The following is a 25,578-nucleotide window of genomic DNA, read 5'->3' as shown; positions in this document are numbered from 1 at the left end:
ATCACTAGGCCCACAAAAGCAACATTTTCACACAGCATACAGCACACAGGCTTTGTTCCAGCCTCTTCAAACAGTTTTTACTGTGGAGGTGTCACAGCACGCCAGGCGGGGATCTGCTGCCCACCATTTCTAAACCCCAGCAGAAAACAGAGGAGTGACGGAGTGAGGGGATTTTTTTTTCTTCTTGCACCAATTATCTAATGTGTGATCTTGGGGCCTGTCTGCCTGTCATGCACAGCCTCTGGTTTATTCTGTCTTTTAATCTTTCTAGTAATCTTTTTGCCACTGCTGAGCCAGTGTCACAGCAGTGAACTCCAAGACAAGGCAATTCCATTAGGAGATGGTATGAGGCGGTATTCATTATTGGCCTCGGCTAGATGCTGCACCGCACATGGAAGGGTGGCAAGGGGGTGTTTTAATTTGATTTGATTCCTCAGGATAATGCATTGTGCCTCATCGCAAAGTTGTTCCAGAGAGGGGATTTCCATATTCACAAGGAGGTATTGTAGATATTGAAAGCAGGTTGATTTCCTTGTGTATCATTGTCTGGTGTAATTCACCCCTACCCACAATCCTTTGCCTCTCCCTCACACCGTTCCAGGTCTATCTCTGTGAAGCCTCCTCTCTGAGCGGGCCTCTAAAATCCTGCCTCAGTCTAAAGTGTTTAAACAGAAAACATTGCAAACATGTAGCATTTTAGCCTCCTGCACCCAGTGCTCCCGTTCTGCCTCTCCAGTCACTCTCTGCCCGCGTTGCCAAACAGCAGCAGCTGTGGTGTTAAAAACTGTCCTGAAGAAGCAAACATGCTGCCTCTCCCAGGATGCTTCGCATCGAACGCTTTCAGAATGCTCCTCGCTTCATTTCCTCGGTTGCACAAGCACCTTTTATGTACCTGCAACTTTCACAATTCGTAACCCTAAGAAATGTGGAGTGACGGAAGGCAGGCGGAAAAAAGATGGGACGTGGAGGGTGGGGAAAGAACAACGGAGGGAGTGCAGCCACGCAGGTGAGGAGGTAAAGAGAAATAGGGGTGAGCGTCGGCTGCAGCCAGTCAATTATTCAGGTTTGTGGTACCTACCTTGGGAGCTGCTTTCAGCATGCCTGCCTGGCATCACCTGCTAATAGGCCACCAATTGACATGCTAGCTTAGCAGACGGTCCTCATCTCGCTTTCCTCATGTACGGGGCTCTTATCAGTGCTCCCTGCTGGAACGTGTAAATAATTACTCCATGACCACTCTGCTGTGAGCTAGAGGGTTATTTGCACAAAGAAAGGAGGATATATTTTAAAAGGGGCGACGGGTTATTTTAAGAAAATGGGTGAATTATTTATGGAGGCCTGCTAGGAAGTGTTTGTGCGTTTGCGCTGTTGCATGTTTGGTGTGAGCTGGAAAGAACCTGAGGGTTTTTATCTGTTAAAGACATGTGTAAGTTAATTGTATTTAGAGTAAGTGATCAGGGAGCGCGCTTTGAGGTTTATTTTTTACATTTCAAAGAGTGTGTGCATGCGTGGTGGTCTTCGGGGAGGGGGTGCTTACACCTACATTAAACCCTGCAGTCGCCATGGCTTGGAGATAAAAGACCAGATTATTCTACTTGGCATCCATTAGATTGTCTGAATATCGTCCAGTTTAAATCTGACCCAGAACTACTTTCCTTGATCTTCCTTTCTTCCTTTCCACCTCGCACCCCTCTCTCTCTCTCTCCTTTGTTCTCTTTCCTCTCTTTGGTGCGGGATGAGAGAGGGATATGTGTGCCAGCCCAGAGAAGGAGCTTACAGACTGAGGTTTTTTGAAAATGAACGCCCTACTGTGGTTAACTTCCTGTGAGAGTAGCCGAGCCCCCTCACTCACTGAACTTCAAAGCTTGCATACTACACTTTGTAAAGATAATGTAAGCGGCACTGTTGTCTTGTGGCTCCCTCTGTGGATTTACCTTCGTGTTATACTTTGCCTATATTTTTGCAACGTGGTTGTTTTATGTTCACTTTTACCTGCACGCTGCCTCAGATGTCTCATTTGTTGAAGATTTTCTTTACGTGAATACTAAGCTGATGTATGTTTGTGCACTCCCTGTTTTGCTCGAGTCTGTCTTCTGCTCTTTTAGTAACCAGACAGTTTGAGATTGGCAGGATAAGCACTTTGTTTTTTGGACATGGCCACGTGGGCAACTGGGAGCTGCCTGGCACCCTCTCTGAGGGTGTGTACTGTGGAGAATTCATCTTGATGAGAGCTCCTATTGTGTGTCACAGCTCCTCTGCTATCTCACTTTCTGTCAGGCTGCCTGTCTTTTTCCTCTAAGGCCAGCACCCTTTGTATAAGTGGCAGCATACAGTAAACAAAATAGAAATAGACCTTTTCTCACAGCTAATATTTTGATTTGATTCGATGACAGAAAAACATGCCACATTGGGCTTTGATCGTCACGTCCTGCGGGCACCTCTGGTCCGAACTTGTCAAAAATTTCAAAAAATCTCATTTTCAGTTTGGGCAGATGGAGTAGCTCTCTAAATGGAAAAAGATGGAAAAAGAAATCCACCTGAAAAGAAATCGATTGTGGATGTTTATTGTCATTTTGACTACTCTGAGTATGTGTGATTGTAGATTGTGCTAGAGGAAGGCTGTGTCCTAGATCAGGGCTGAAGAGATTTCTTTTTTGCATTGTTGCAGATGTCCACTAGATGAAGGTACTTTGCAGATATTTAGCTGAATAGCAGAGGGGACTGTAGCATCTCCATGCAGGTCCCTTTTCAGTACTGCCAAGGGCACATGAGTCTAAAAACTCGGCTGTAGATCAATGTGCTAGGATACCCTGGTCTAATGAATCACATTTTCCTTTACTTTATTTCAATAGCCAGGTGCGTGTGCAATTATTTACTTGGGTAGCATGATGCACTGCAGGAGAAAAGCAAGCCAACAGAGGCATTGCATTGTTCTGGACAATATTGTACTGGGAAACCTTGGCTTCTGGCATTCATGTGGACACTGTTTTGACATTTAGCACTCAGCTGCACATTACACACATCCCTTCATGGCAGTGATGTTGCCTGTGGGTATTGATCTCATTGAGCAAGATAATCTGCCCTGTCACGTTGGGAAAAATGTTTGGAAATAGTTTGAAAACCATCTCATGGTTTAAATTGATATGATCGAGCATCTGGAAGATGTGGTAGAAAAACAACCAAAACCTAGAGGCCTCCAGGGATCTGCTGCTGTGGTCTTGCTGTATTTTACCACAATGACACCATTGGAGGTTTTTCGTAGTGCTTCAGTGGGATGTGTTGGTGGCACAAGGGACCCAGAGAAAGGTGATGTTACAAACACCGTCTTTATGTACAGTTAAGTATATCTATGATATGGTTTGTATGCTCCATTATGCCCATTTATACATTTTGGACCTTTTGCTTCCAAGTAGAAAAGACCATTTTTTCTGCTTTTCATGATTTGGTGACAGATAAGTAGTGAACCAAAGGGGAGGAGAGTGAAGCAAAAAAGCAGCAATCTCACAGAGAGAGAGCAGATGTGTACAATCAGGCCTTTAGTAGTGAAGTACAATTGGAGCCTCACCTTTGGAGAGATGGACCCTTGTTATCGCGGCATGTTGCGAGGTACGATCACACCGAGAGCTCAGCGGGGTGGATCACTTTTCAAGACTGGCCGTGACTGGAACTGGCATCGGTTTATGATACATCTGAAGGTTTTGGTGTGATTAGGAGAGGAGTTTGTCAGGCGCAGTGGCCCGTGGACATGGGATGGACTCAAGCGCAGATTCAAAACCGGAGGCCAGGGGTGAGGTGTAACGAAAAGAGACTTTATTTTTACAATGCTCAGAGGCTAACAGAAAGTGCAGACTAGAATCAATGAACATAAACTAGATGTCTGAGGCGAGAGAAAAATACTGTGGTGAAAACTAGATGGCAGGGATAACTGGGTGCAGGTACTGGGCAGGGAAAACTGTGGCGGGCCCGGGCACTGAAACAGAGGACAGAGCAGTCAGGGGAATCCCACAGAGGGTTGCGAGTGAATCTAAAAAAATAGTACACTGAGCTGTCTTACAAGCTTGCAGGTGGGGGTTGCGTGGAGGGGGGAGGCAGGAGAGGTCCAGGTGGGTGCTGCATGCAAGGCAGGGAGGCAGGCAGGAGAAAATGGCAGCTCCAAAACGGAGAGGGATTACCGGTGGCAGCAAACTGGTATCCAGGAGAGCTTGGTAGGTGGTTTTCAGAGGCTGACGAAAAAAAACAGAGATACGGTTAATACACACGATTAGTCACCAAGGAACGGACGTGAGGCCGAGAACTGACTAAAGTTGGCAGATAATCGGGCAAAGACCAGTTGAGTGCGCCGGTCATAAATACTGCTGGTCCGATTGCCATCAGGTGAGGAACAACAAAGACTCCACCCAGTGGGGAGGAGCTGATGATGTGGAAAACCACCCAGACCACGACACTACCCCCCCATCAAGGGTCGACCCCCGGCGACCGAGCCACCCGCGGCCCGCGTCGAGCCCCGTAAAAAGCAGGAAGCAAAGCAGGATCCAAAATCAAGGAACGAGACACCCAGGACCGCTCCTCAGGCCCATAACCCTCCCAGTCCACCAAGAACTGCCGGACCCGTCCCCGCCGACGGACGTCCAGAATGCGCCGGACCGCGAAGGCAGGATGCCCATCCACGAGCCGGGCGGGAGGAGGGGGAGCGGAAGGAGGGCACAACGGACTCACGACCACCGGCTTGACCTGGGAGACGTGGAAGGTCGGTGACAAAATCCAACGCAATGTGAGACCAGGGGCGATGAGGTATAGTGAGGGGTCGTAAAAGTCCAGCTGGGCGTAGTGAGCTCGATTTGTTACGTGCGCAGACAGGACAGGCAGCTACATATTCTTTGACGTCTTTATCAATAGTCTCCCACCAGAAATACCTTTTAAGGAGTGAGCCTGTTCTCCCCCCACCCGGATGGCAAGAAAATTTGCCCTTGTGGACCCAATCGATCACCTTAGGGCGAGCCACGGTGGGGACATAGCGTCGGTTCGGAGGGCCCGTGCCGGGGTCTGGCTCAGTCTCCAGCGCATGGCGGATGTCCTCCTCCACGTCCCAGGCGACAGAACCGATCCTGACTCCTGCCGGCAAGATGGTGGGTGCATCAGACGGGTCACACACAGGGTCGAACTGGCGGGACAGAGCATCCGGCTTGGTGTTGCGGGTGCCTGGTCGGTAAGAGATGGAAAAGTTAAATCGAGTAAAGAATAGGGACCATCGAGCTTGGCGCGAGTTGAGCCTTTTGGCTGTGCGTAAATAGGTTAAGTTCTTATGGTCAGTCCAAATAGTGAATGGATGCTCTGCTCCCTCAAGTAAATGCCGCCATTCCTCCAGCGCTAGCTTTACAGCAAGCAACTCCCTGTCTCCAACGTCATAATTCCTCTCCGCAGGTGAGAGGCGGCGGGAGAAAAAGGCGCAGGGCTGAAGCTTAGCAGATGAACCTGAACGCTGGGACAACACCGCCCCGACCCCAACGCCTGACGCGTCTACTTCCACGACAAAAGGTTTACTATGATCGGGATGGATTAAGACCGGCGCAGAGGTAAACAGTTCTTTCAACCGGGAGAAGGCGGCGTCGGCCTCTGGACTCCAATGGTAAGGAAGCTTAGAGGAAGTTAGACGAGTTAGGGGAGCGGCTACTTGACTGTAATTCTTGATGAAGCGGCGGTAGAAGTTCGCGAAGCCCAAAAACCCTTGTAAGTGTTTTCGTGAGGTAGGTAGTGGCCACTCCGCTACTGCCTTCACTTTAGCCGGATCTGTCTTCACCTGCCCCCCTGCAAGAATGTAACCCAGGAATGACACAGATGGTGCATGGAATTCGCATTTCTCGGCTTTGACATATAATTTGTTCTCCAACAACCGCTGGAGTACGGCCCGGACATGGATTCTGTGTTCCTTGAGGTCCTTGGAAAAAATCAGGATGTCATCGAGGTAAACGAAGACAAAACGATCCAGAAAATCCCTAAGGACATCATTCACTAGGGTTTGGAAAACTGCAGGTGCATTAGTGAGGCCAAATGGCATGACTAAATACTCGAAATGTCCTAAGTGTGTGTTAAACGCAGTCTTCCACTCATCCCCCTCCCTGATTCTGACTAGGTGATATGCGTTCCTGAGATCCAGTTTGGTAAAAATGGTGGCCCCATGGAGGGGCTCAAAAGCGGAGCTGATGAGTGGTAATGGGTATTTGTTTTTAACTGTGATGTCATTAAGGGGCCGAAAGTCGATGCATGGACGGAGTGTGCCATCCTTCTTACCCACGAAGAAGAAGCCAGCACCCACGGGGGAAGTCGATGGTCTGATGAGTCCAGCCGCCAGTGAGTCTCCGATGTATTTTTCCATGGCAGCCCGTTCAGGGCGTGACAAGTTGTAGAGACGGCTGGAAGGTAACGTGGAGCCGGAAAACAAGGTAATGGCACAATCGTAAGGGCGATGGGGTGGTAGGGACAGTGCCTTATCTTTGTTAAAAACTTCTGATATGTCATGATATTCGGGGGGGAACCGCAGAGAGGTCAGGGGTGCAGTTCTCCTTGCTAGAGGGCTCAGTGGCCCCAGGTGGGGCAGCTGAGACGAGACAGTTGGCATGACAATATGGGCTCCAACTCACGACCCTCTGTCCCACCCAATCCAGGTGAGGATTATGATGTCTTAGCCATGGGAAACCTAAAATTATGGGCGTGTCAGGGGATTGTGAGGTGTAAAAGATCAGTGTTTCTCTGTGGTTGCCGGAAGTGATCAAGGTAACCGGTGCAGTGCGATGAGTAATGTAAGAAAAGACCTGATCGTTTAATGCCCTAACTGGAATAGACGGAGTTAACTCAAAAAGAGGGATCTGAAGCTGTTCAGCAAATCCCCTGTCGATCAAACTCTGCTCGGCCCCTGAATCAACCAGCGCTGATGAGACGTGGGCTCCCTGACCGAGTAAGAGTGTCACAGAAAGCAAAAATCGGGGCTTGGCGTTAACCCTGGTACCGCCCACCCATATCCCCGGACCTACCGGCGGGCGGTCTCTTTTCCCTTCTTAGGGCAGGAAGAAATCAAATGCTCACCGGAGCCACAATAAAAGCAAGAACGTGAACGGCGGCGCCTCTCTCTCTCTCTCCTCCACCGTCAGCTGGTAACGCCCGATCTTCATGGGTTCCGGTTCCGGTTCACCACCCCCGGTGCCAGCAATGGGAGTGGACGGCTGAACCGGAAGCGGTGGCGGGGGAGAAACGACCGGAGATGACCGCCGCAAGGACCGACGGGAACTGTAGTCCCTCTCCCACTCTCTCTCCCGCAACCTGCTGTCAATGCGAAGTGTGAGGGAAACCAACTCCTCAAAAGTAGCGGGCTCATCCCGGGAGGCCAGGTGGTCCTTCATCTCATCGTTGAGAGAGTGCAAATACACCCCATGCAGAGCCCGATCAGACCAGCCCGCCTCGGCGGCGGCGATGCGGAAATCGATTAGGAAGTCCGCAATGCTCCGCCGTCCCTGGCGAAGATGCAACAGCCTCCGCGCCGAACTGCATTCAGAGGTCGGGTGAGCGAAAGTTTTCTTAAACTCTCTCAAAAAGTCATCATAATGACAAGTCGGTAACGGATGTCTAGCTAGATAAGCCTCTGCCCATGTAAGGGCGCGATCGCGCAGTTTCCCGACTAAATAAGAAATCCGCACAGTATCAGAAACAAACGAGCGGGGTGAGCGACCGAACGCTAGCTCGCACTGAAGGAGGAAACCGCTGCATCCCCCCCCGGCCGCCAGAAAAGGGTTCCGGCGGCATCGCGGAACATCGGCGTCTGCAGAGGCTCAGAATCCGCAGCGGGCTGAGGCGGCGGCGGCGCGGGTACCGGTGCCGACGTACTGGGAATGGGTTCGGGTTCAGGGGCAGTGGCTGACTGAAGGTTCTGAACCGCGGATTGCATCTTCTCTTGCTCGTCAGTGAGTGAGTTAACCTTCGCCAGGAGAAACTGTGGAGTACCAAGAATGGCGCCCTGTTTCGAGACGGCAGTCCGGATTTGATCCGCTGAGTCCATATACTGGCCAGATTATACTGTCAGGCGCAGTGGCCCGTGGACATGGGATGGACTCAAGCGCAGATTCAAAACCGGAGGCCAGGGGTGAGGTGTAACGAAAAGAGACTTTATTTTTACAATGCTCAGAGGCTAACAGAAAGTGCAGACTAGAATCAATGAACATAAACTAGATGTCTGAGGCGAGAGAAAAATACTGTGGTGAAAACTAGATGGCAGGGATAACTGGGTGCAGGTACTGGGCAGGGAGTTTAATTGCTGGATTTGAGTGCTTACTAGAGTGTAAGCCATATTGCTGACAGTGTGAGTTGCCACACCAATGCAAAGCCTAAAGCCCAGGGGCCAATAATAGCCAGAGAAATATTCCCTAGTGGTCCTTGGAAACATTCCATTGTAATAAAAGAAAAGAGAAGATGCCTACTGGCCTCTGTTATATTTATTTTATGCAAAAAGTGTAGCTGGAGGAAAGCCACAGTTTAATATTCAACTGTGTCATCTATTCTTCAGTTTGATATTTAAACTTCCTCTGTGGATGTCTGGAAAGTAAAGAGCAGCTTAAACCGCACAGATTAATCAATGAAATGCATGCCTGTTCATATTTCCTCTGAATGAGCTGGCAGCAAACCCGTAAATCTTTGCAAGTGATTTAATCAGAGTTTGGAGCTGTGGAAATGGTGTTATTAGGGTGATCATTATGAGTTTTGTTTCCCTCGCTGCTGCAACTCAAACATGTATAGCCAGTGAGCCAGTAATAGCTAACAATAAATGGCCTTTGCATAATCGAGCATTAAAAAAATGTCCTCTGGTGTCCCTGTCAGAAGTGTTTGCTGGATATCTGACTGTGTGAAGCCAAATTAAAAGTCAATTTTCTCTTCTATCATTATTTTATTTAATCATTTTTAGAGGCCTGAAGGGGTAAAACTATACATGACGGTACATAAGAAACTAGCAGAAAGACAAATATGGCCAAACACATCTCGTTCTTCTTATTTTGGCTGCTCTCTTTACGTGTTGCCACAGTGGATCATCTGCCCCCCTCACTCTCTTCCATCGCACGAACTCTCTGCATGTCCTCTTTCACTACATCCATGAATCTTTTTGTGGTCTTCCTCTCTTAGTCCTGCCTGACAAATTGTTCCAAATTCAGCTTCCTTTGCCCAATATATCAACTGTCCCTCTGCATGTCAGCCTAACCTCTTTAAACCTGTCTACAAAACTGCTCAACCTCAGCTGTTCCTCTGATATACTCGTTTCTTAATCATGTCTATCCTGGTCACTCCCAAAGAAACTCTTGGCATTTTCATCTTGAGCGCCTCCAGCTCCACATCTCCACCCACTCCACCCTGCGTGGACTCTCTCCTCCTCCTCTAGTGTGTACTGTCCATTGCTTTGGATGGTTGACCCCAGGTCATTGAACTCATCCACCCACACTACTTCTGCTCTTTGCAGTTTCACTGTTACACCTGTCTCGCTCTCATTCACACACATGTACTCTGCCTTGCCTCTACTGGCTTTCATTCCTCTTCTCTCCAGCACATACCTCCACCTCATCTGTTCCCTGCTCTCACAACGGAAAACGGTGTCGTCCGTGAATGTCATACTCCGCTGACCAATCACGATTAACAAATAGACTTGTGTGTATCATAGAAGTAATTAATGAATAAATAAAAACGCAGAAATAAATAATGAAAAATAGTTAAGCGTTAAATGCATTTATCAGTCACAGATACCAGCTTTTTTCTGATTAAAGCTTCTGAAGTGTGAAGATTGGTTGTTTTTTCTCTTTTTCCCCCTCAGTTTACATCTAAGCCGTTTGGACTCTGTCCCAAGGGATTGGATGTAGGGATTTCTTAGGATTTACACATTCATTAAAGATTCATCAAATTATTCAGAGAAAAGGGAAGACGCCCTCATGTTAGTCATATTATATGTTGTATATTTAAGGTTGCCAGGCAACCCAGGTTGGTGTTTATGGTTTAGTTTCTCTAGGTCATCCCTTACATTTAGTTTAGAGTAACTACTGCAGACATGCTCTTCTACAGTAATTGTATTTGCTTCTGTTACAATGTGGCTAATAGCTGACATTTCTGAATGGGTCCTGCCTGCTTCCTCCACTCACTTAATAAAACAGCAAGCCTGGAGTGAGGTTGGGGGAGATGTACTGACTACAAGATGGAATAGTGAGCAGAGAAGTCATCCTTTAACTTTACCTCGAGATTCATTTCTCAGCCTCTGTGTTGGGGCTCGCTGCTGGCTGCTGCTCTTTAGCTGATACTGCACTGTGGCTCTCCTGAGAAGGAAAAAGCAAAGAGAGCTAAGAAATTTTTGCTAAGAAGAGATCAATAAAATATCACTTCAAAGCAGAAATCTATAACTTTCTGCACGGTCAAATTACATCAGGAATAACTGTGTATTTAATGTTCCACTTATGACGGTGTTAAACCCTGTTGTTGGCATGCAGTGTAAATGTCATGATCGGGCAACGTCAACACAAATGTATTAATTAGTGAAATGATTAAGTCAGTTGAAAGCTTTGACATTTCAGCGTTTGCAGAGTTACAGACTCGACAGTGTCCCCGAGCGGTTTCCAGCTTTTACTCTGAAAATCATCAAACTCTCGATATGTCAGAATCTTAGTTGTGTATATTTGTAGATTTTTAAAATGGACTGTTAAGCTTTCCGTAAAGTTAAACTAAAACAAGCAAACATAAAGGCAAAAGTAGACACATCAAATGAACTGGGAGGCGGTTACTATAGAAATGAGCAAATATGAAAAGGTAATATTTTTCTATCTCTCAGAGACCACTGTGGACAGAGGAAGTGGAGGAAACTAGTGGATGACTCCCAGTCGTCTAATAGTAATAGAAGTGAGCTGCATCGTATGCCACTTCCCATAAACTGGCTCAGCACTTGTTTCTCCCCTGGTCCTCCATTTTGGATCGAAACATTGTAAACGGGGCCGTTAATTGCAGCATTAACTCAATCAGTGACGACTCGCAGGAGATATTGTGTGTGGGTGTGTGTGTTCATGTCTCATGGTTGTCTGTGTCCATTGTGTGCATATGTGCATGTGCAAGTAATGAGTTTTGGTGCTGAGGTACGGAGAAAATCAGCAGAGTCTAGCTAGGCCCTGCCAGGGGACTTGATTGGAGGAGTGTTGTCGGTGCTAAACAGACGATTGGTGAATGCCATTTAAGTCACGCCATTTTGTGCTTCGATAGTTTATCCTCCCGATGAGGCTGACGGTGATTACCTCAGAGAGATTGTGTTTTTTAAGGCAATCAGTGAGGATATCACGCTGACCTCATCTTTACTGACAAAAGTTTGCAACTTTGATCAAAATACAGTGCGTCTCTCAGAAACACAATACATGCACTGCAAGCTTCTATTATATATTATATTCCAAACCAAAACTCATAAAACATTGTGGACACCTGCATTGCACTATTAATTAGATATATACTTACTGGTCACTTTATTAGGTATAACAGTTCAACTGCTCACTGCAGCAACTCAGTTCATTTAAGGATGTGATCAAGATGACCTGCTGTAGCATCAGAATGAGGAGGAAAGTTGATTTAAGTGACTTTAAGCATATCATAATTTTTTGTGCCAGATGAGCTGGTCTGAGTATTTCAGGAACTGCTGATCTGCTGGGATTTTCCCACACAACCCTATCTAAGGTTTACAGAGAATGATCTGAAAAAGAGAAAATGTCCAGCGAGCAGCGGCTCTCTGGGAGAAAATACCTCCTTGTTGCCAGAGGTCATAGGAGAATGGTTAGAGTGCTTCGAGCCGATAGGAAGGCAATAGTAGCACAAATAACTACTCATTACAACCAAGGTATACAGGAATGGGTCTCTGGGCGCACAACATGTTGAACCTTGGAGCAGAATGGCTACACCGGTAGAAGACCACACCGGGTGCCACTCCTGCTAAAAACAGGAAGCTCAGGCTACAATTCACACAGGCGTATCAAATAAACAATAGAAGATTGAAAAACAACCTGGCCTGAGCCCGAGTCTAGATCTCTGCTGCCACATTTGGATCGTAGGCTCAGAATTTGGTGTAAGCAACATGAAAGGATGGCTCCATCCTGTATTGTCACACAGACTGGTTGTGGTGTAATTGTGTGGGGAATGTTTTCTTGGCACACTTTGGTCCTTTTAGTGCTAATTGAGCATCTTTTAAAGCCCACAGTGTACCTGACTATTGTTGCTGACTCTGTGCATCCCCTTATTACCACAGTGCCATGCAGGCCATTTACAGTGTTCTCATCCTCTGTTGGCTGCTTTCAGCAGGATAACCTGACATGTCACAAAGCTCAAATCCTCTCAAACTAGTTTCTTGAACATGTCAGTGAGTTCACTGAATTCAAATGGCATTCACAGTCATCAGATCTCAATCCAGCAGAGCACCTTAGAGATGTGATCGAACAGGAGATTTGCATGTTGTATGCGCAGCTGAGTAATTAAGGCAGGTCTGAATGAAAAAGGTGCTAACGAGGTGTACCTAATAGAGTGTTGGGTGAGTGTAGATTACTTGCTGTGTAAAATGTTGGTAGTTTATGCAAAGCTCAGTACTTTAAATTAAAGCATAGTGAGACTGCTGTCTTTGACAGAGGACGGCTCTGTTCATAATTGCTTTGTAGATGTTCAAGCACATAAATCATGGAGGAGTCGAGGATTCCCAAGATCAAAATAATTGTATCTAGGAAGAAAATCTGGCCACAAAAAACAAGGCTATGGGAGATTTGCAGAATAATGAAAGAATTTTGCTTTAAAACCATTATTTGGTTTTCATGTAACATCAATATTATTGTATAAAACTGAGCCTGTAACAGATGTTGAACTGTGTATTTTCAAAGGATGATACTGGTGTAATTTATACTCAGCAGTACCTATCTGCAGTAATGCCTATGCAACCCACAAGTGCTTCATTCTACAATCAAACGCTATTACTGCCTTTTCCACTGCAGGGTTGGACTGCATTTGTGAAAAGCAACAACTTGTCTCTTCCAGCTGTTTTTAATGGATTTTTGAAAACAGTAGAGCCTCCGGCAGTAATGTAAGGCGAACCTGTGGCAGAACAAACACTACCAACTTCTGTGAATGTGGAGAATACCGTAGTGGGTTTAGACATTTCATATCCATTCATGTCAGTCGACAAATAAAAATAAACAAATACAAATGCACCAGGATTATTTTTCCTTGAAAGCCAGCAGCGTCTGTGCTTCTGCTTTCTCTTTGATGTAATCTGGCAAAAATTATTACACAGAAAAAAAAAAGTGACTGAGCTCTTGGATCCGTTCTAGTTTCGAGCTTGGGAAAGCAAAACAAAAATAAATGTCACCACTCGTGTAGAAAGCAAGGGAAATAAAATTTTACAAGTGTTGGACAAGTTATTTGAAAACTGGAAAAATTACATTAATAGCTACTCAGCAGCAAAGGTCACTGTATTTTTCTCAATCTGTTATAGATACACAGACAGACAGATGCAAAGGAGTAGGAAGAAGCCCACTATTTAATAAATAGTCATCACCTTTTGTCTTTGCGTCATTGTTTAAAACCTTCTTTACTGTTTACTACACTTACACACACACACAAACACACACAGTAGCACGCCAACAGATATCCATATACACACATAGATGGGTCACAGCACCTGATCAAAGCCCTTCTTCCTTCCTGTACCTCTGAAAAACCGTATATTTTTAAACTGGGTCAGGCTTGGACATTCCTTCAGCTCATCATTCAGTCTGTTCCACAGTTTCGCTCCACATAGAGAGATGCAAAAACTGGATCAATGAATTTTAATGTTTTTGATTTTAAGAATAGTGAATTCGTATGATCTCTGTAATCAGTATTATAGATTATCCTTAGAGGCCTTTTTTGCTATATAGATAAAAATGGTTGGGAAACAGTGAAACCAGTGAATGAAGAGAATGTGGAGTTTTTTGTGGTCCACAATTGGTTTTGCTTTTACTAAGTACGAAAATCCTTCTTGAAACTTTATTCTCTCTAAGTTTTATATAAGATTTCATAATAATATGACCTTCCATGGAGTCACCACAGTGGATGGATCCGCATGTTTTATCTGACACAGATTTAACATCGATGCACTTTCTTGAAGTAACTCTTCCATTTATCTAGACTTGAGAACCACACCAGGAGTACATTAGCTTGTGGCTCCCTGAGGCTATTTCTTTCTTTTTTGTTTTATGTGTGTGTGTGTGTGTGTGTGTGTGTGTGTGTGTGTGTGTGTGTGTGTGTGTGTGTGTGTGTGTGTGTGTGTGTGTGTGTGTGTCCGTGTTGAAAGTTGAATGTGTAAAACACCATGTAGGCACATGTCAGCTATTTTAAAATTATTTTTTAATGCTAACTAAATATCATGTTGTTCAGTTTAACTCAGTGTAAAATGTCAGACTTCAGATGCAGCTTATTCAGCAGCTTATTCTGATGTCAGAAATGGAGAAAATCCTTAATACAGTCATTTCGAGATGACAGCACCAGTTATCTGCGGTTCATTCTTTTTGTTTGAGAGAGTCCCTATATCATTAGAAAGCCGAACTGAAGGGTTACATCAAAGCTCAGTATTAAATGAATGAGGAATATCTTAAATTGAGAATCGTGTAAATCCAAAACTGCAACTGGAAAAAAGCAGAAAACGTCCCCTTTAACAAGCGGCACAAAATCTGGATGGATTAACTGACTGTCCAGCAGTTAGCCTAGCCTCAGTGACCACACACAGCTCTCCAGAAGTCCCAACCTCCTGCTCACAGTTCTTACACTCTCCAAATTGGAACAAAGCTGAGCGCCTCCTGAATGGACACGTACCTTGTTAACAAGCCAGTGCAGGAGGTGCACTTTCTCTTTTTTGGTAAAGGCTAGCCGCCTTCCACTTTTGACAAGCCCCCTCATCAATTTACCACAGCCTGCCCACAGACAGGAAAAAACTTCCAATAAGGCTGTGAGCAAGCCTACAATATGTCAAAGTAACAGTGTTACTGAAAATTTAATGTGTAATTAGTGTAACTTTATACAGGCAAAGAAATTGCACTACTGTAATTCGTAATCCCTTACTGCCCCAAGCTGCTGATATATGATTGTTTAGGATTTCTTTTACATTTTACTGCAGCAGTCGTGGATTTCCTGTGGCTGTGCTAAATGCACCGTTTCTGTGCACTGTATGTTTGTAAGTGTCTCACGCTGTAGCGCTACCTCACCATTGTTATTTATTACTGCCAGTATTCTCCTAAGGCTCTTTTTAGCACAGACGTGAAAGGTGCAATGGTGCTGTCTTTGTCTCATTCTTCCTCTCTTCTTCTTTCTCTCTTTTAACCCCCCCACATTCCTCTCTCACTCTCTCGATCTCTCCCCTGCTATTTTCCTCCCCTGGCAGTCTTCACCAGCTTGTGCTGCTTATACTAACTAGCTGTGCACTCCCACTCATAGGAAAATGGTGATGAGACAGCAAAACCACCGCAGACACAATGCACAGTGGAAAGGGAGGAAACGACTTGGATAAAGGGTGCAGGGAAGGAGAGACAACAGGCGAATGAGATCCATCAGTCTTTTTTATGCACTTTTACCACATATATGTCCATCCCCAGAGGGTGCTGTGTCTCTGTCTAGGCCACTGCCTCCATCTCTGTGCTTTACTCTTTGTTGTTGTCATCATTTGAAGTATTTCCCCCCCCCTCACCCTTCCTCTTCCTCCCCCTACCTTAAGTTATTAAATCTGTTCTCACCCCCTCTTTCCGCTTCTCTTTTCCTCTCCTCCCTCCATTCCTCTCTGGCCTGCAACCTTTTTGTCTTGTGCCACTAAATGGACTGCTTATATAACAGCATACACCTAGAGGGACTCCCCGCCTCCTCTCACCCATCAGCAAGCCTGGTCTTCTCACTTCACCCTTTTAGTCTCCTTTCCTCCTTGTTTTCTCCTCTGCCCCACCTTACCTTCTGTTTTTCCCACCGTGTCATTTTCCCCTCCCCTTCTTCCTCTCTTCTTCCCAAGCTTCCTCATTTGCTGGCCAGTTTTGGAACAAACAGTCCTCCTGCTGTGTAGCTAGGGTAGGTGCTAACCAAAACAATAAGGAGGAAAAGAACGGGGCCGCATCTTCATGCAAGTGCTGAAATGAGTCATCGAAAAGCGGAAAGCAGATCTGCCGCTATTTGGATAAAGTTATTAAAGTAATACATCAGGAAAAACGCTCAAAGCAAAAACTTTATGAAATAGTAATGGTCATTTTTCGCTGCCGTTTTACAGGCTGGTTAATCATTGGATTCTTCTAAACATTATTAATGATGAAACTTATCCTTGCATTTAAATTTGTCCAGCTTTTACATTCAAGCTACATGGAAAGGGACAATAAGACATTGCTGTACATTTAAGAAGACTCTTGAGCCGTTTTGCATATTTTCAAAAATGTATCTCTCCAACCTGCAAATGCTCAAGAACAAATGCTTTTGCAGACTAGTTTGCTGCATTTGCTGCACTGTCTCAGCAGTATCCAGTGGCCTTTCATCCATGAATATGATAGAGCACTCAAGCACAGATGCTCTCTCGCTGGATCTTCTTCCCTCCTTGCATTCAAGTCTTCTCACACACTTATTTTTCAGTGACGGTGAGTCCGCCTGACTTAACTTGCATCCAGGATTCTCCTGAATGCATATTTTTTATTCAGCACACCCTCTATCTTGCACTTTCATCTCATGTCTCCCTCAAATTCTCTCTATCCTACGCCCATTGTACCTCTTTATCTCTCTCTACCCCTCCATTCTCCTCACCATCTCAACCTTCCTCCCTTCCTCCACCACACAAACCCCCTCTCTAAATATAGTCCCTTTGAAGCATAGCTGTGTTGTCTCTTCCCGCAACACTGCAAGACAAAAGTCTGTCATCTCACATCTAAGCAGTGGGGATAGAAAGCACAGATAAGATTGATGGCCCAAAAAGAACACTGGTTAAGAGAATTGATATTCATCTGCCTCAGCATGTGTGTATACATGAAGAAAAGGGGAGAAAACGGAGGGGAAAATATTATCAGAGTGGGCGAGAGGATCCAGAAAAAGTGATCCGCACAGTAAGAAAGCAATAGAGAAGGGTCTGACATTTCTGATCTTCATTTTGGGATTGAATGAAAAATATCTCTGGGTGCCTGACCCAGTAACGCATGCACGTGTGCATGTTAGTGTGATCCTCTCAGCAGCAGTGTGTGCATGTGTTGGCATAATGTATGCACAGTGAGGAGTGGTTATGAGAGTGTTAAAGTGTGCGTTCTTTTGTGAAGCAGATAATGTGTAAGAAAGAGAAGCCAACCAACAGGAAACAAATAATAATGGTGCAGAGAATAAGAAGGGTGATCTTTGCCCATATAATACAGCACAATACCACCACCTAATGGTTAGTATGAGTCATTGCGGGCACTTGGCGTGGGTTACACATCGCTGCAACTTAGGACAATTCCCATCTCATCAGCTCACCTGCAGGAGCCCTTTTAATGACTTCTACTTTGTCTAATTACAGATTGTGTAATTTACATAATAAGTATACTTAGCATTACAAACAGTGTTGGTAACAGCATGGTGGCAGTGTGGGACATTATTACATCACTCTTTAGGTTGTTCAGTTCAGTTCCTCTGTTTTAAATCGACTGAAGGGTTACTGTACAAGACACACACACACACACACATATATTTATATATATTCTTAACCTCAGAGTGGATTTCATTTATGCTAAAAGGGGACATTGTTCCATCATGCTTACTGTGTAGACCGAGTCCCCTGCAGCCAGAGCAGCCAGAGCATACATCGCCGCTGACAGAATCTCCTTCCACCTCATTGACCTGGCCCGAAGCTGGCTCTGGGGAAAAGACAGGAGTACAGATTATGATTCTCAGCACGATTCCCTGGAATTGCCACCGGGCATTTGGTGGGAAAATGTGTGTTTTTATATGCAGAGGGAGGAGAAAGATGTAATAGTTCAAGGTGTGAAGAAAACGCTGTGGGGATTAACTCTCTTTAAGCCCTCATTGCATTACATTTGTGTTAACTATACTGTTGAAATTGTTAACCAGCTGCTCAGTTAGTTATGAAGCAGAAATTAACTGACAGCTTATTGGTTATTAGTCCGGTAAAATCTTTGCTGCTTTGTTTTGCATCGTTGCATTTCCAGAGTGTTGATCATAAAAAATTTTTTTCATCTCGTGGTGGTATTTTTCACTGAGATTAGGTTTTATTTACTGAACAGCTACTTGACATTTCTGGGGAATATGTTCATTTGCTTTCTGGCTGAATATTAAATGAGAAAATTGATACCAGTGTAATAGACTTCATCTACAAGCTCTGCAAAAACTCACTTATCCAAAAATGAGTTTTTCTTTTCCAGGGAAATATGTGCAGGCTGCTTTTTGGCTAAAAAGAAAATGTTACCTAGACTGTGATTTGTGAATGTTGAGCTATTCCTTTAACAGATAGTGAAAGAGGTTTAGAGAGGTTCCATAGTCACTTACCCACATTTCTTTCTGCCTTTTTTGAATGCATTCATCTTATTTCTCTCTTTGTTTTTATGTCAGCCTCCGAAGGGAGGGATACACGGTGCAAGTCAGTGTCAACGACTACCTGGACATCTACTGCCCGCACTACAACACCAGTCAGCGTGGGACGCTAGAGCGTGTCGTAGCAGAGCAGTACATCCTCTACATGGTCGACTACCACGGCTATCGCACCTGCAACACCCAGAAGGGCTCCAAGCGTTGGGAGTGCAACCGGCCCCATGCGCCCCATGCACCCATCAAATTCTCAGAGAAGTTCCAGCGTTACAGCGCCTTCTCCCTGGGCTACGAGTTCAACGTGGGCAAGGAGTACTACTACATCTGTGAGTCAGACCTGCGAACACCTGCACGAAAGACTGAGGGTGCTGCACATTCACTGTTTTGATCTAAGATTATAATGAGGAGCTTTTCCTCAGCTGCTGCCACGCACATGTACTGATGGTACGTGGGTGTTGCTAATAGATTCTAAGTTCAGCTGAGGACGGGCTGTTGCTCAGTTGCAGCTCTGCCGTTTACACAGCCGGCTGCTGGGGATCGTGCGGCCTGCAGAGGGCACAAGTTTGACATGTGTTGTGTGTGTTTGCTCTCTGTTTTAGCCACGCCCACGCACCACCACCACGGTCACAGCTGCCTGAGACTGAGAGTATTCGTCTGCTGCTCCACTGGTGAGACCAGAAAAATCTGCCTTAGTCTTAGTATACGTCTCCTCCGCTCATTTTATACCATTTCCTCTCTTTCTGTGTCACTTCATTTGCCCTCACCTCCTATCTGTTTGTATCTCACAAACACAGAGAGAAACTGAGACAAAGACACACAAATACACACACAGAAAAACTAAGATCTGACAGTCCTGTCTCAGAGAGAGGCTTTTCTGCCTCGTGCTGTCTTGGCAGGGTTTTGATGATGGTGTATTTTACCTCGAAGCAGTGCTTTGAGATGGATAGCTTAATATTATTGTCTGTCTCGGTGCTATTACAGTAATGTGCTGTCTCTCTCTGCAAGTGACACACACAAAAGATGTAAAAGAGAAAAAAATAGATTGAATTGCATGATCCAGCTCTCTGCCCTCCTCTTCCTCTGTCACTCCCCATACCTCTCTCCCGCAGCTCTCTTGACCACCCCCTCCTTCTCCTTCTCTGACTATCTCTTCTTTCTCTGTCTTGCTCTCCAAAGCCTGCCGCACGGTGTAGTGTGTGTGTTATTTTTACCCTGGTAGCCTGCTCTCTTCCCAGCAGGCCTTTGATCAGGCAGCCCATCGCTGAAAGCCTCCCCCTTTCCTCTAACCTTGTCAGCACTAATACATCCCACACTCAGGCCAGTGTCAGCCCCTGTGTACACATCACCTTAACACCAACCCCCCCCCCCCACCCCCATCCCACTGTCACTGCTAATCTATTGATGCGTCTACCACGCCTCTGTTTGCTTCTGTGTGTGTGTGTGTGTTTGGGTGCATCTGTGTGCGTAGGAGTGTGTAGGAGTTTGAGCACATGCGTCTACACATGGGAGAATGTCAACTGTCAACTGTTTCTTATGGCTGTGATGTGCATGCATGAGCACATTTAGCCAGTTTACCAGCTCCAACCTTTGCTTAACAAGGTCATTTAACAGCTTGCTATCAAAAAACATTTCTGGTTTCAGCTGCCTTCTTTTCATTCTGTGTGTGTGTGTGTGTGTGTGTGTCCCACCTTAAATCCTCCAAGTATTTAAGATAAGAAAGAAATGTGAATATTCATGACACATGCTTTACATCCTTGATGAGCTGCAAATTGCTACCAGCCTCTGTGCGCGTCCTCCGTTAATGCTGTTCCATCCACCTAACTCTGTATCGCAGTCACAGGCTTACACAGACAAACATATTAGCTAAAGAAAAGAGGCAGAAATACACAAAGATGAAGAGACACAACCCAAACATCATTCATTCATGGTTAATTTGCCTGCGCAGACTGAGTTTAATTCCATGTCTGCACGAACACTGAATGTGATAATGAATTCTGTTCCAAATGCTTTTAATGTTTTAATTTTCACATGGGGATTCAAAGTCTGCGATTTCTTCATGCTTTTTCAGTGGCAGGGGTACACGGACTCCTTCATCTTCTTCTGTAACTGTGCAGAATTTAATGGTGCCTAAAATTCACTCCCCCCCTTGTTTCGCAGTGCTGTCGTTTTAATGGAGTGTCTTCTCTCCTTGTCTGTGTCTCACTCTCTCTGCCTCTGTCTCTCTGCGTTTCATTCCTTCCTCTCCTTTCGTTCCTTCTCTCTGTCTATGTGTGGCTGTGATGTGTTTCTCAGTCTCCCAGGCAGACGAGGACTCCATTCAGACTCCCGATTACACAGTCAGGCCAAACATCAAAATACACAACATTGGTGAGTGACTTTAAGTTGCCAAAAGTGAACAGGAACCAGTAGCTCCGTATTTGGTTTCTGCAAAGCGTGATTTGTGCACCAATCATTGTGAAAAAATAACCCAAATCAAGTATTTTTTAAATCTGTGGTCAGGGAAAGAAAATCCATAAGCCGTAACTGGTTGATCGGTAAAACCTCAATTTTCTGCTCTTATGATGCTCATCGTGCAATGTGGGCAAGACGGTGCACACAGCAGCTTATGGATTCCACAGTACTATCATGCACCTGCTTTTTTATATATACACTCTAATTATCTATTTACTTATATACTATAAAAAAGGAGTGTGCCAAATTATTATTACAAATTGGGTCTTATTTTTTTCTGTTTAGTTAGCATCGTTTCTATTGGTTATGATAGCGAAATAATTGCAATAAGCGGCATGGAAGCACTGAACCAATACACCCAAAATGGAAATGGCCTCAGTACTGACCTCATTATAGCGTTCATTCATCAGTGTCTTTATAAGATTAATTGTTTCCTCTATCTGCTGCATTAATTCAGTCATGATGCTGCACAGCAGTCTCTGACCTGACGTTATCGTACATGAAAATGATTTTAATGAGTTGCACACAATGAGGCATAAAGATTACAACTAAAGGTAGAACAAAGAAAAAAAGAAGCACTGGTATTGGATTATTAAGAACTCTTGTAGTTTAAGTTGCATTTAAATGTAAGTACAACTCCCTTAATGAACAGGAAACCTCCTTACAGTTATGGTAAGTGCAGTGGCCATTGTTAATTCAAGAAGCACGAGGGATTGTCATAATGAACAATTCTGATTATTATAACATTAATAATTATAATACAATTATATGGACAAGAAGTATGGGCACATCCCATTCTGAATCCACAGATAGTAATATGGAGTTGGCTCCCTCTTGCCGCTCTAACAGCTTCCATTTTTCCTGGGAAAGCCCTCTATGAAATTTTGGAGTGTCTGTGTGAATTTTTACTCATTCATCCAGAAGAGCATTTGAGGTCAGACACCAATGTTAGACAAGACAGCCTGGCTCTCATTATTCATTGAAGTTCATCCCAAAGGTGTTAAAATGGGTTAGGGCTGAGGTAAGGGTTCTGTGCAGTCCAGTGAAGTTCTTCCACACCAGACTCGATAACTCCATGGATGCTGTTTTGCGAAACGGGAAACTGTCCCCATAAAGTATGGAAGGAAGCATGGAATTGTCTGAAATGTCTTGGGAAGCTGAAGCATTAAGCTATTCTTTTACTAGAACCAAAGGCTCAGGCTAACCTAAGAAAAACAACCCTCCTCCACTTAACTTTACAACTGGCACACAGGCAGCTTTCTTTCTCTTGGTGTTTATCAAACCCAGTGTCATCCAGCAGACTTCCAGATAGAGACGGGTGAGTTGTCACTTCACAGAGCTGCTCCAGTCCACGGGTGACGTCCTTTACATCACGCCACCTGATGCTTGGCACGCAGCTGCTCAGCCAGGGAAACCCATACCATGAAGTTCCCAGCGCACAGTTTATGTGCTGATATTAAAGGCAGCGGAGGTTTGGAGCTCTGCAGTTATTGAATTCACAGAGTATTGGTGACTTTAACGCGCTATGCACCTCAGCAGTTCTGCACTTGCACACTTTGTAACTTGACATAATCTGACACTTCGCAGCCAGCCTGCATGGCACGGTGCTTCATTTTTATACAACGGGACTGAACACACCTGAGTTCAAAGATTATGAGGTGTAGCCCACAATGCTTTTTTCTAGATAGTATATATAAAATTTTTGCCTTTGTTTTCTCTTGCAGTTTAGATTGGCTTTAAAACCTGTGTCTAACAGATTGTATTATATTTAAAAAAAATTGATGTAGCCTCCTAGTCCGAGAAATAAAGCCAATAAGCATCTTTTCCCAAGAAATGTTTGGAGTGAATCACTGTATTTCCACCACAGTGATTATATGATGATATTTTACCCACCAAAGACGTCCCTGCGGAGGGGTTATTATTTTCTGACAGTTCAAGAACTCGGGCTTTCAGCGCTAAACATTTCTGACTGGTCAAGTAGCCTGCTTGTACCATTTTGGGCCAGTCTGTCTTATCTCACAATCATTTTCACGATATTTGGTAAAATTCAGTTTACCTACTTTAAGGTATACCACAGAAGCTGTTGGGTACTGTTTGTAAACACTACATTCAATTTTGGAGCTGTGGGAGTGAGAACAAGAGCAAACAGTGGTGGTTGAGTGAGGTAGAAAACGAATGTAGAAAGGGAAGAGAGAGAGGGAGGTGTTAGCAAAAAAGTGATGAATCAGAGGCATAAAATGTTATTTTCTACACAAATAAACATTCCCACACCCAAGTAAATGTCTCAAACTTCCATTCTGGTGGGTACAGTGGTGGAGTGGGTAGCACTGTTTCCTCATAGTGAGAAGATTACCGGTGTGAACTCCAGCCGGGACTTTTCTATGTCGAGTTTGCATGATCTCCTTGTGCCTACGCAAGTTTCCTCTGTGGGTTCTGGCATTCTCCTACAGTCCAAAGACTTGCATGCTGGTTAACCAATGATTTCTAATTGGCCATGGAGGAACACAGGTCGACCAGTGCAAGGAGTAGAGGTAGTGAAGGTGGATGAGTTTATGCACCTGGGGTCAACCAGCCAAAGAAGTGGACAGTGTACAAGAGAGCTAAAGAAGAAGAGAGTGCAGGCAGGGTGGCGTGGTTGGAGATGAGTGTAAGGGGTGCTTTGTGGACAAAGAGACAGGAAATCGACCTGGAGTTGAAGATGACAAAATGCTCATTGTCAGAGTACACCAGAGAATCGGCTCAGATTGAGCAGATTAGAGAAAAAGTTAGAGAAGCAAGGCTGAGGTGGTCTGGACATGTGCAGAGGAGGAATAGTGGATATACTGAACAAAAGATGCTGAAGCTTCTGGGCAGGAGGAACATGGGAAGATCAAATACGAGATTCATGGATGCAGTGAAGGAGAACATTAAAAAGTGTGGTGTGACAGAGCAGCATGCAAGGGAAAGGATGAGATCGAGGCAGAGGATCCGCTGTGGCAAGGCCTAAAAGGGGGCAGCTTAAAGAAGAAAAAGCAGTTGTCCAATGATATGAGGTCGATGAAGTGCTTGAAGACTGTATAATAAAGTGCTGTATGGCTAAAATGTGACGTGTAGTTTAAAGCACTTTCACAGTCATTAAGACTAGAAAACAGCTGTAGAAATGTGAGTATGTTAGACTCCCCTTTTTAACAGTCATTATTTGTATAGAAGTCTATGAGGAAAATGACTTTACTTCTCAGTTCATTTGTGGCCCCAGTAAACACTTATCGAATGAGCTCCCAGTCACTAGTTACAAGTCTTACTCAATACAGGGTGATGCTCATTTTGTAAATCACAGTCATATTTAGACCAGGATGTAATTTAGGGCGAGTCTACCTTGATGTTGACAAGTCTATATGAGTGTGTAGTGCCAATGGTTTGTCAGTGAGACCTGACCTTGAATCAAAAGCATAATCTGGGCTCCAAAGCAGGACTTCACAAACCAGTGGGAGACTGGCTGTTCCTACATTTCAACTATTAGTCTTGTTTAGTATGTTAATAATTAAAACAATACTTAGGAGTTTTGAAATCTTCAAATGTGGCAATCTATAAAACAAGGAAGAAAATACTCCCACAATGCTCGGCACGGGCGCGCACACACATGCACATTCACAAAGAAACACCATTTTTCTTCTTCTGTGCGAAATCCAAGGTCAGCAGAGGTCTTGTAAGAAATGAAAGGCCCATGTTTACCTAAGAAGAAAGCATGTCAGTGAGCAAGTCAATTGTGCAGCTGAGTGGTTACATAAACCCTCTATTTTTCTTTGTCTTTCTCCATCCCCATCTCAAACAAAAGCCTCTTGCCGGGAATCATTTAGTATGCTTGTTTCTCGGAGCTGTAGGCAGTCTGTGACGAGAGCTAAGAGAGTGTGACCTGCCTGAGATGGAAACTGAGACCAACTGAGATAGAATGAAAAGAGCTCTTGAGCCATCAGCAATGAGTACCTTCAGAAAGAGGAAAGGCAGAAAACAGAAGAGAGAGAGAGAAAGACTGAGGGAGAGACAGTGTGAGACAGAGAAAGTCAGACAGATAAAAGATGGGAAGGGAGGCAGTGAAAGAGAAAATGCAGCAGGAGAAAGTCTGACAGAAAGAAGGATAGATAAGGCAGAGTGAGAGAAACAGGCAGAAAAAGAGATAAAACCAGAGTGGGAGCAGAGAAGGGGGAGTGCAGAGAGAAGGGGCAGAGGAAGAAAGAAAAGCTCAGTGGTGGGCGAATTGCTCAGCAGTAACTCAGGCTCGAGCTTACGTAGAATTTAATATAAAAAAAAAAAACACGCGCACACACACGCACACTGGCAGGGAATCATAAAATATCATAGCCTACGGTGTTGTGATGCATTTTGCTGAATACATTTGGAGAAATAACAAAATCAGGACATACAGATCTATGCGCACACACTTATAACAACTCATGGCCCCGTTGGCTCAGCTGACCGCTGGACACCCACTCTGTGACTCACCCTGAGGACCAGACCCACCCACGGACTGGCTTAACGTCAACAAATCTCTCC

The 25,578-nt window shown here is 44.8% G+C and overlaps 2 protein-coding genes across 4 annotated transcripts in view; one reads left to right on the top strand and one right to left on the bottom strand.

Moving 5' to 3' along the window:
- The window catches only part of efna3a (ephrin-A3a), an 82,825-nt gene that overhangs the window by 48,171 nt on the left and 9,076 nt on the right, over positions 1-25,578 (top strand). The window contains exons 1-4 of one of the 3 annotated variants that reach the window (XM_086280251.1): positions 7,228-7,553; positions 18,622-18,923; positions 19,197-19,265; positions 20,890-20,964. In XM_086280251.1, coding sequence (XP_086136377.1) covers positions 7,324-7,553; positions 18,622-18,923; positions 19,197-19,265; positions 20,890-20,964 — 676 coding nt within the window. In that variant the 5' untranslated portion in view covers positions 7,228-7,323. Of the gene's footprint in view, positions 1-7,227; positions 7,554-18,621; positions 18,924-19,196; positions 19,266-20,889; positions 20,965-25,578 lie in introns of those variants that run through there. The other 2 variants (XM_086280253.1, XM_086280252.1) reach the window with 2 other exon arrangements.
- Positions 3,760-7,123, bottom strand: LOC147303827 (uncharacterized). Its single transcript, XM_086280948.1, has 4 exons — positions 6,289-7,123; positions 4,988-5,199; positions 4,055-4,223; positions 3,760-3,970 (listed from the first exon to the last, which is right to left on the bottom strand). Exons 1-4 carry the CDS (start codon positions 6,614-6,616, stop codon positions 3,909-3,911), a joined length of 771 nt encoding a protein of 256 aa, XP_086137074.1. The 5' UTR covers positions 6,617-7,123; the 3' UTR covers positions 3,760-3,908.

Source organism: Aulonocara sp. 'chitande type north' Nkhata Bay, linkage group LG22 (genome assembly GCF_057382095.1).
Source record: "Aulonocara sp. 'chitande type north' Nkhata Bay isolate Kocher_YH1m ecotype deep benthic linkage group LG22, A_spYH_male_GT1.1, whole genome shotgun sequence".
NCBI lineage: Eukaryota > Metazoa > Chordata > Actinopteri > Cichliformes > Cichlidae > Aulonocara > Aulonocara sp. 'chitande type north' Nkhata Bay.
This window is presented reverse-complemented; position numbering and strand designations above follow the sequence as displayed.